This window comes from Anarrhichthys ocellatus, unplaced genomic scaffold, assembly GCF_004355925.1.
Source record: "Anarrhichthys ocellatus isolate YVR2014 unplaced genomic scaffold, GSC_Weel_1.0 scaffold64, whole genome shotgun sequence".
Lineage (NCBI taxonomy): Eukaryota > Metazoa > Chordata > Actinopteri > Perciformes > Anarhichadidae > Anarrhichthys > Anarrhichthys ocellatus.
In genome coordinates this window covers 2,062,322-2,073,512 of record NW_022280094.1, presented here as the reverse complement: position 1 = coordinate 2,073,512, position 11,191 = coordinate 2,062,322, and the positions used below count along the sequence as shown (strand labels likewise).

The following is an 11,191-nucleotide window of genomic DNA, read 5'->3' as shown; positions in this document are numbered from 1 at the left end:
TTGAATTGGATAGGACCTCCCTAATGAATCGTCCGAGGTGTGTGGGCCGCGAGCGCCTGACGGGTTGAGCTGCACGAGCTGTCAACTTTAGAGCCTTTCTGTTTTTCACTTCCAGGCTTCCTCACCATCACACCAAAGAGAAAAGTGCTTAGGTGTGCTGCTTTGCGCAAAGAAAAAAAGATGTTAATGAGCACAAGACATTCTGTAATGTAGCACCACACTGGGAGAAGAGGAGAACGATAACATCCTATTGACAGACTTGTTCTGCAGCTTTCTGCTGTGTAATCAAACATTTAGCTGTATGGATGACGCGTCCAAGTGCAAAGCAGGTATTACAGATTTTATATTTTAAAGGACAGATGGTTTGTTGATGATAACAAAAACTCCAGTTATCCTCAAACAACAAGACAAACATGCCCGACTTGTGCGTAATTTTCTGTCGCAAAGTAACGTAGCATTAGTAAACATGGAGCACGCAATGCAATATGCGCATCCTGCTTCTTTATCCGGAAGACGCCTTTATCTACCTGCACAGATTCCTCCTTCTTGCCCCCCTCATGCCCAGAAGACAATTTGCTCAGCAGCTGAGAAGTGGCGTCTCTCCCTCCGCGCTGCTCGCCCTCCGCCGCCGCGGCTGCTTCCTCCAAACACATTCACTAACATATGACAGTTTGCAGGGAAATTCTTGACAATTGGTGTCTTGAGTGTGTGGCATAAATAGCAGGCAGAGCCCTCGCTGGGTTATGATGGGGCGGCTTGATGGTTGCTGGCATGGCGCGGCGCTGATTGGTCCGGCCGCAGCCTGACGTCAGGAGGCTGGGAATAAGGCTGGGTTGGAGCTTTAGGAGCAAGACAGTTTACTGGAGACCCAGCGCATCCCAGCATACACACGGTACTGGAGAGTGAGGGCATCCCAGCATACACACTGACTACTATCAGAGCCATCGGCGCATCGCAGCATCCCCCGCCGCCACAACCTGAACGACCAGGATCATCGGATCGAGCGAGAGGGAAAACACTCTTTTTTAAAAATCCTTTGGGTGTGTGATTGTGTTTCTCGTCGGCTTCTGTACAGTGGATACGCTGTCATGTCCAAGTACACTGAATTATCTGTAGGCGTGCGTGTCTTGTTGTGTGACAGCTCTGCCCTAAAAGCATTTTATTAGACGCCTCTTCCAGCACTGACTGGCACACGACGCTCCTCCAACCGATGCGTCACTTCTAAGAGCGCCGGGACAACCAAACTGGCTCCGGTCTTCTCGCCTGAGCCGATCTTCAGCTGCCCGTGTTGAAATCTACATTCTGGTTGAATTGTGTGTTTTTCCCCGGATCCAGTAAAGGACTGATTTTTTTTCTATTTTTTGGCTTTTCCACCTGAGAGAGAGGACGTGTGTTTCTTTGGAGCCTTTTACGCATGCAGGGAGAACACTGTGGTGACACCTGATCGACTGGCTTCTCTGCGCACATTGGCCCGGGAGCTTCAGGCGAATCAAGGAGGGAAACAGCAGATACTCGGTCAATACTCGGCCTGTGCTGTTGATTTTGTTTGGGTGTGTGCGCGCTTCATTTGTGGGGTTGTAGCCCAACCAAAGCCATGGTCCACTGCGCAGGCTGCGAGAGGCCTATTCTGGACCGCTTTCTGCTCAACGTGCTGGATAGAGCCTGGCACGTCAAATGCGTGCAGTGCTGCGAGTGCAAATGTAATTTGACAGAGAAATGTTTTTCTCGAGAAGGGAGACTGTACTGCAAAAACGATTTCTTTAGGTAAGATCGGTTAAGGAGACAGAAAAACTCTTCAGCTGTGTTTCTGTTTACGAATGTGTCTGAGTTTATGTCACGAGCTGGACTGTGAAAGCAGAAGGAAGTTATAACATAAAGATATTTAAATAGCAGAACAAATAGTGATGGGGCATCATCAATCATTTAAGCCCAAAGATTATATTTTGCTGAAAATCATTTGAAGTCTTAGGAGTGCAGATCATTATTTGTGTCTTCTATATTATTTACAACTTTTAAATTAGTTGTAAAGTATTGCTATACTATTGACATACCAGTAATTATTAAAAACGCAGACTGCCTCTCATGCTTTTTCAGACAAATAGTTCAAATATAAAATACAAAATGCACATCTGTTGACTGCACACACAGGATAACAAGTTCTTAGAATGAACGTTTCTGCTTTATTTATTTATTCTCTAAATAAATGGATAAACCAACCTGTCCGTGCCTGTAGGCGTGAGTGAGGACTTGGAGGCGATACGCTTTGATTAGGAGCGCGTAATTAAAAGCTTGTTAATTTGGATTCTTATGCTAAACAACAACAAAAGAGGGGCAGCAACATTAAACGCGTGTGCTCTCGCTCTCAGCGGGGAAAGAGGGGAGGGGAGTGGGGGTGTGGGGGGGTGTTGTTAGGATATCGAGGAAATCACACTTGGGGTGTGTTTTTTTACAGCGTGCAGGCAGTCGGGGAGCGCACAGGATCAAACCCCGGCCAGAGGAGCCGCTGCCCGGTGTGTTTGCTCAGTCCGACTGAGGAGGACGTGATAAGTGGATTTGAATAGTAAACTAGTTGAAAAGATCAAGTCCGCAGACAATGCAATCACAGACGTGCAGTCAACAAGCAGTGCACACCACTCAATACACATGGTTTAACCGTCAATGGCAGGGCGATCATTTATTATTCCAAAGCAGCCTGCTGTGTTAGGCTACTAGACCTCTATATTTACTGAATTGCATCCTCCTATTCATAACATATATGGTTTCATAAGGAATACAAAAAGGTTGGAAATATAGAGATATAATACTTAATACATTTACTAAAACAACTAACGCCAGCAGGTCTACACAGAGGTGAGCAATGGCCTCAGGTGGAAGGAAAGCACATGTTGTTATTTTCAACATTTAGAAAATTAAAAGATTTAGCTCATGCGCAACATCCCTACATTTAATTTGATAATTATGTATTTATACAGCGTCATTGCCCAACGTGTTTATGTATATATTTAAATTTAGCATACAATACGAAAACACATTTTTAAATATGTTATTATTATTAATACTATTATTGTTATCATTATTATTTATTTAGTCTTAATTCTGGAAGTCCAAAAAGCGTTTTAAAACTTTCAGTCTGCATATAATACAATACGAATCTGGAGTTTATCTAAAGATTATATTTTTTCATGTTAAAAAAAAAATATTTATATATATATATATATATATAAATATATATATATATATATACGTGATCAAATGATCATTACAGGTTTAATGCATGTCTACACCTTATAATAAAGCTTGTAAAGATGTTGTCCAGAGACAATGTGAATCTATATTTTGCTTAATACTGCTCTTTGCCTCACCATCATCTCAGCCTGGCCACCAAAACCCGAGTAGGCGTTGATGTTAGTATTTATAATTTGTGTATAATACGTATTTGATAACAAAAATAACCATCTCCTTCTTCCTCCCGCAGACGGTTCGGCACAAAATGTGGCGGCTGTTCGCAAGGCATTTCTCCAAACGACTTGGTTCGGAGGGCCCGCAGCAAAGTGTTTCACCTCAACTGCTTCACCTGCATGATGTGCAATAAGCAGCTCTCCACCGGCGAGGAGCTCTACATCATAGACGAGAACAAATTCGTTTGCAAAGACGATTACCAAAACAATGCCAGTGTAAAAGACGCCAGCCTCCTCTCAGGTGCGTGTGTGTTCGCAGTTTGTGTGTGTGCGCGCGAGGCAAGGCCGGGTAAATTGTGATGGATGTGATGTGTTCAGCCCCGCAGTGGCTTCATCATTTCCATGACCAGGACTTAGACGGCATTCAGAGGATACAATTCAGCACCACTCACAGTCCATTGTCTGTTGCTCATTCGGTTCACAAATATATATTTTCTGTTCAAACATTTGATTTTCTCACCAAGCTAGTGGGGCATTCATTGTAAATGTGTGTTCCATAATATGTCATGTAAGGATTTTTATTAAGTTGGTTTGCATGTTTCCCTGAATATTAAAGTATCTTCAATAAAGGAGAAAAAACACATCAGGTGATTTTTAAAAGTGAATATAATGTTCCCGTTTGTACATGTTTGTGTTAATATTGGTCAAATAGATAAACAGTTTAAAAACATGAACCTCATTTATTTCGAATTATTGTTGGTGATAGTGTGAATCGCCGACTTAAGGTCATAATTCAGCCACCTTCAATGAATGACTGCACCGCTACGGACATATAGTTTTCTTTATGACTGAAGCCTAATATTTCCCATGTTTTGGAGAATCGCTCTGCTTATTCTAATTTCCACATGTCGTTTCTTTAGTAACGGCCTGCAGCGACCCCAGTTTATCACCGGACTCTCAAGACCAGCTACAGGACGACGTGGTCCTAAAGGACACGGAGTCAGCCGCCCTGTCCGACAAAGAAACTGTTAATAACGAGAACGACGACCAGAACGTCGGAGGGAAGCGGCGCGGCCCGCGGACCACCATCAAGGCCAAACAGCTGGAGACGCTGAAGGCGGCGTTCGCTGCCACCCCCAAACCCACCAGACACATCAGGGAGCAGCTGGCACAGGAGACCGGCCTCAACATGAGGGTCATCCAGGTAAAGAAACTGAGTTCTGATAATTCTCTGCTAGATTCTCCCTCTTATGTCACTATGACTTCATTCATTAACCACCAAATAAAGATGTAGTCCATATTTACTAAACGCGTGGGTGTTTCTCCGCATGGCCAGAAACAGCAACCACTATTGTAATTATAGCTCTCACCATCCTCAGTCATTTTTATACGGTTCAATAATAAATCATCAAAACGGGGATCTTCTGATTCTGTCTGAAATATTATAGAAATTATATTCAGGGGACACACAAGGGTCGAGGAGGTGGGCTCGCGCCTTTTCGGTTTTATAGGGTGTTACGCACCCATTAAAAGGTGTGATGTAACAGCTTATATTTTATGGAAACATGTCCCTGCCAAGCTGCCAGACTGCCATGACCGTGCAGGCCTCAACTCATCAGAGAGGCTCCACCTCCCCCACCATCACCCTCACATCCTTCACCCCTCTTTAAATGAGGCCTCTTGCCTTCAAACTGCGCGGTCACATTGAATTCATTAGGCCAAAGATTGGCCGACGCACGAGGGTTGATTTGGAAACGGGTAATTTATATGGGTATTTTTGATTCTTGGCGCTGGCTACGGGGCGAAGTCGCCAACTGGCGCCGGGCTGCTGGGGGCGCTGGGAGTCCTGGCACAGCGCTGCCATCACGTTTTGCGACCACGTTTAGCCATGCTGTGAGCATTTCCAGCCAAGCGGAAAGACAGAAATCTGTTTCAAGGGTCTTCAGATTGTCTCCTCGGAACTCTGAATTACAGCAGGGCCACACTAACTTAAACAAAGAGCAAGACAGAAAACTGAAAAAAACATTATTATTATTATTAATATTATCGATTTAGTGTGGGGGACTGTTTTATTTTGTTCTTTCGCTGCACCCCCCCCCCCCATTTTTCATCCGCGCATCAAAGTATTGATTGGGAACTATTAGGAATTACAAATTCATGAGCCAAAAATAAAACCACCCATCAGGAATAATAACAGACCTACTCCCGGAATGCAGATCTTTTAGTTTTCAAAGAGGTTTTTCTTTTCTTTAGTCCTAATGTGGATACGGCTGCGGGGCAGATCACAGGTAAAAAGGCTCTGCAGATTAATGGCGATAAAATGAAAGTGGCAAAGTAAGGGTATCTAATATGTATGAGCATGAGGGGTAGAGGGAATCGCGTAATTAAAGGAAGCCGGCCTATAGATTAGGAAATGATAACCTCCAAGAGCCCGGTAATATATTGGTAACAACCCTCCTATTAAGTATTAATTGGAGATTTTAAGCCCCCGCTGCTGCAGCCTTCGGTCGGAGTAAATGGAGGGTTAAAAGATCATTAAGGAGGTTAGATGTGACTCTCGCTCCTGTAACGATAATTGGGCGCCGTTCTCTCTGCCGCAGAGCCGCGCGGATTTAACGCACCGGCTCATCACGCACGCCGCAAAAGAACACAGACAGCCCGGTTATTTACTCTAATAAGAAGCCAACGTGGTGCAACTGCCAAGGTAAACATGACACCTAATTACACTTTGCTTTGTATGGCGGAGAATTTACACAGTGAGGTTTATTTGCACATTCCAAAACAAATTCACGACGTGCATTAAAAAAGCAAACATATTTATTCATACATTTCTGCCTCCAAAAATTCACACCAAAGCAGCCCTCACCACGCCATCACCTCCATTTCTCACTCTCCTCCCATTTCTCACGCACAATATTGACGTGCAATCAAAATGGCGTCAGAAGCTTCTTGCATGATTACTGAGTGACATGAGCTGTGTGTGTGTGTGTGTGTGTGTGTGTCCAGGTCTGGTTCCAGAACCGACGTTCCAAAGAGAGGCGTATGAAGCAGTTGAGCGCGCTGGGCGCCCGAAGGCACGCGTTTTTCCGGAGCCCACGGCGGATGAGGACGCTGGTGGACCGGCTGGAGCCCGGGGAGCTGATCCCCAACGGGCCCTTCTCCTACTATGGAGGTATGCATACATTATACATTTTCATGAGAGAAAAATGTTTTTTAACGTCCTGGAAAGTCTTTTTTTCTCATGAAACTTTTTTTTAACATGTTAAAATGACAATTGGTGTGATTGTCTTCTCTTCAGGCACATTTTATTTAACATATATCAAAATATCATTTGTGTGTTTCCTTATTTCCTCCGTCATTTATTTTCTATTCTGTCATATCCTGATTCTGAACAAGGCCCCATTTTATCTGTACATATCAGCTTAAGGCGCTGCCACCTAAAGGAAGTACAGCACCATGTACAGGTTCAGCTGTCTAAGCTCTGCCTGAACAAAAATCTTAATGTTGATTTAGTACACAAAATAAAAAAAATTTAAATATATGAAATAAATAAATAAATGTGCAGTGATTTTCTGCTCTTGCTTAACAGTATGGCACATTTGTATATACAGCAGTGAGGCTCTTACGTCTTAAAACAAATTAGCTTGTGAAATATTCAGTTTGGTTGACTTCGTCCATAAGCTCTTAGGAATCAGTGGAGAATGACTTAAGTTGACTTGAAGTTAGTTTACATCTCAGTGATTTGATGCCACACTTTTCCTTCAAATGCTTTGAAATATCTGATCATTTTCAGAGAATTTCATTTGCGCTCGGGCCTTTGTCCTTTCTGCTGAAGCAAAAAGTCTAATAATATTCTGCTGAACTGAAGAAAAAAAAAAAATCGGTCTCAGTAGTCGAATCGCTGATGAAATGGCCCTCATTTTAATTAATTTTGTGGCCACGTTGTTCTCCCCACCCAATTGGAGTTCTGATTTAAGTGTAACGTGCTCTGTGACTAATGTAGTACGGCGAGGGTCTCTCTTGCTCTCTAATACAAATCAAGCTACGTATATTCAATGAATTCCTCAATGTCTCCGGAATAATTTCTGCTAACCCATTGTTCTTATAACTAACGTTGATTTTTTCTTGGATCTGCAGATTATCAAAGCGAGTACTACGGCCCGGGAGGGAACTATGACTTCTTCCCTCAGGGGCCTCCATCATCGCAGGCCCAGACCCCAGTCGATCTCCCATTTGTGCCCTCCTCAGGCCCCACGGGCACCCCCCTCGGAGGTATGGACCACCCCTTGCCGGGCCACCACCCCTCCAGCGAGGTGCAGCGCTTCTCTGATATAATGTCCCACCATCCGGGGGACTCTCCCAGCCCAGAGCCCGGCATCCCAGGACCCCTGCACAGCATCTCCTCCGATGTGTTCGGCCCTAGTCCGCCCTTTACCTCACTGTCGCTGAACGGCAGCGGATACAGCAACCACCTGTCCCATCCGCCCTCGGAAATGAACGAGGGCACTGTGTGGTAGCTTTTAGAGAGAGTGGACTCTACCGATGAGAGATTCTGTAACAGAGGGTGGTGAGGTTTGGTGGTGTTGGGGGATGGGTCGAGAAGGGAAATGGATATCGACAGGGCAACGCCATTGAATTTTTTTTTTTCACATTTATTTTTCCAGTTGATTTGTTGATCTTTTTTGTGGGAAAAACGTATCTGGCATAATGCTCAAAAACATTGTCTTCGGTATTGTGTTTGGGTGTTTAAATTGCCGCTTTCGACCCCCCTCCTGCATCGACAACTGGACTCACAAAAAAAATGGGCGAGACTGCTGAACTGCCCCCCATTCCCCACCCCCCCACACCCTTTTTGGGCCCCTGGGGCACCCTGTCACCCCTCCTGACTCCTGTCAGTGGCCCGGCATAGCGACCAAACCCCCTAACACTCACCGGTGGGGTAAAAAACAACCCGCTGGAAATCTCCTATAGCATGTCCCAAACACAAAAACATCATTAGCTACTGTCAAAGACTTCAATAGCTTTACAGAGAGAATAAAGGGGCAGAGGGTTGATCGTGTGCAGACCTGGGACTGTAGGAAGGCTGAGCGACATTCAGACTGTGTTCGAGGTATGAGCCTTGTCCCTTGTATTTATTCAGAAGCTCCTCAGACCTCTTTGCCTCTTAAGGCTCTGCCATATTGACACTTAACCTTTTTGACACCATGCTTCAGAAGGCCAGAGGAAATGACAATTTTCCCTTCATCTGGACTATTTGTTTCTTTTTTTTCCTTTTTTCTTCGCGATTTCAGAATTTCCACCAAATCTGAAGAAGGTCGCCTTGAAAAGGCAAACTGTAAAAACCCTCTGCGGATTGCAAACCCTTTATTTAATATGGAAGTGAACTTGAAATGTTGAAATGAAGTCTACCTTCTAAAATTCTTTTACCGGGGTTCTAAATGGGACTTAGAGCAGTCAACTGTTTACGTAATCTATTTAATTCAGGAGTCCAGAAGTCTCGAAAACCATGTTTTAGAACCTCTCGATCCATATAAAAATGTTCCAAGCAACCAACCAAACTTTTGTATTGATTTCATTTATATTGTATGGAGATAAAAACACATTTGCTGGGGTTGTGATTCACTGTGCTAGTTTGTACAAGATGTTGTTTACAAAAAAGGTTAAAAATACAATAAAAACATAAGTAAAGTAGACATTTGCCAAATAAAAAAAATAGCACAAATACTGTTAAAGTGCTTTGCACCTTCATCTGCAGAACGTGTTGAGACAAGATGTAAGTGTTAAAGGAGTAATTGACTTCCTTATTTTTAGTCTGCTGAGGATACATTCATAAAATTGTTAATATAACATACTTAGACAGGTTTTATTTTTGTGTCTTCAAAGGAGAAATATCCAAACTATTATAAATTGATGGTCAAATATGCAGCTAGTAGCTGCTACATCTCTTTGAATATCAAGCCCCCATGGTATGTCTTTTATTGTTCCAATAAACCTAAGCTTATGTGACCTCCAGTGCATATTAGACCATTCACTGTATAAATACAACATGTTGACAAAAATGTGTTTTTAATAAAACTAGAAAATATACTTATGAATTTTTTAACATATTTTCTGTGGAGCAACTATCTTACAGTATATCCTTACATTTCAGTGTATTATGTGTCACACGGTGTCAGTGCAGCCGTACTTCACAGGGTTCCTGTGAGCTACTTATCAGGACAGTGTCACTCATTTCATAATGAACGCTTTTTGTCTTCATGTCTAAATTTCATTCGCGTGGAGTGTAAAATAATTGGCATTTGCAGACACATTGACAGGTTAACCATTCTGATTAATGTTAGTCAAAAACGTTGAGTGAAATTGAAATGGCAGTTGGTGGAAAGTCATGAAAAAAAACAAAGAAAAAAAGGAGTCCAAATGAGAACGTAGAAGCAGCGTCTACAGAGTCATGCTTTGAAGTATGACTTGTGTAATGCTAATCCTAAAATGTCAACAAACTGTCTTCTTTTGTTCCTTGCATGCCGCGGCGTTGGACCAGATGCTGATGGGATGGAGAACGATTCATAGAAAAACAGAACCAGGGTTTGAACAAAAACAGAAAACTTTTCTGCTGATTTCCCTCCCAGCAGTGGAGGCATTTGGTGGACTGGCTTGCTGTAGCTGACACAAGGGGGAGCGCATTCACAATTTATATCGTTGCCACTTCTTTCCTCAACCACTTTGGCTTGGAGTCTTCTGTTCAGTTACTCGAGGTCGTCGACTAATCATCAGCAGTTAGCAGTGCAACTGTGAAGGACAATGATGAAATTGCTGTGACCGCAGCTCTCCTGCTTGTTATGCTTTTATTAGCCTGCTTCTACATTATTATTCCCTGCAGCTTGCTGTTCTCGCCGTGCGGGCTGACAGCTGGGAGGGACTTTTCCGAACTTATTTCGGTGAACACAGCCGTAATAACAATCAAGAAGCCCAAACACTGAGGCATGATCTTTTGTAGGAAGGATGGAAAAATTATTCACACTTGTAGGGAAACGAGTCGGGCCGTGGGATTGTGGCATGAATCTGAGGGAACCTTTATCTCCCAAACCCGGCATGTGCACTTAGGACCATATATGCAATTCTAGTTTTCTCCCCTGCCTCCAGACTGTAATCCACCATGAATTAATCATGGTCTTGAGAGTTAACCAAGCTTGGGGATGTGGGGTGGAAGGTGGGGGTGGAGGGTCTGTGGAAGGATATAGGTCTCTGTTGAGCCCCTGGGCTTAGCCCCCCCTGTGGTAACACCATGCACCGGCGACTGACCGCCCCCGGGGCAACGGCTCTTTAAATTCAAATTCCTATTGATCGCTCATCAGCTGTTGGTGCAAACTGACCTTGTAGTCCAACGCTGGAGAAATAAAGCAATTCTTAACAGCATTGAATGGGTCTTAAATTAGATTTGAAATCTCTGAGTCAGGACGTTTGAATAGCCCACACACCCACTGGGATCCCAAGTAAGTGTACTGTATGTGCATGTGTGTGTGATGAGAGGGGTGACAGGGGGTACATGCTTAGAGGGGGGTACAAAATGTACAAAATGGTACTTTAGAGTACAACAGGGGCCAAAATATTGAGCCAATAGGAAGATCATGCCCAGCAGGCGAGCACTGAGATACTTTCGTTCAAACCGAGAAGATTTTTCTTTTGAACGCCTCTCCATATGAGGAGCATTTGGCTGCTAGTTTTAAATGCAAGTGGCTCAGCTGGAAGTGTACCCTCACGTAAGCACACAAACATATGGCACCGGTCCTCGTCTC

General features: G+C 43.7%; 1 protein-coding gene across 1 annotated transcript; it reads left to right on the top strand.

Moving 5' to 3' along the window:
- Nucleotides 1-867: 867 nt before the first annotated feature.
- Nucleotides 868-10,973, top strand: lhx1a (LIM homeobox 1a). Its single transcript, XM_031872523.1, has 5 exons — nucleotides 868-1,764; nucleotides 3,476-3,699; nucleotides 4,319-4,602; nucleotides 6,405-6,570; nucleotides 7,536-10,973. The coding sequence occupies exons 1-5, from the start codon at nucleotides 1,595-1,597 to the stop codon at nucleotides 7,913-7,915; spliced, it is 1,224 nt and encodes a 407-aa protein (XP_031728383.1). The 5' UTR covers nucleotides 868-1,594; the 3' UTR covers nucleotides 7,916-10,973.
- The last annotated feature ends 218 nt before the right edge of the window (nucleotides 10,974-11,191 follow it).

Excerpts from the sequence above, each read along its gene's own strand:
- lhx1a (XM_031872523.1), top strand. The coding sequence starts at position 1,595 with ATGGTCCACTGCGCAGGCTGCGAGAGGCCTATTCTGGACCGCTTTCTG. Across the intron at positions 4,603-6,404 it reads TCAACATGAGGGTCATCCAG|GTCTGGTTCCAGAACCGACG; the intron begins GTAAAGAAACTG and ends GTGTGTGTCCAG. Across the intron at positions 6,571-7,535 it reads GCCCTTCTCCTACTATGGAG|ATTATCAAAGCGAGTACTAC; the intron begins GTATGCATACAT and ends TTGGATCTGCAG.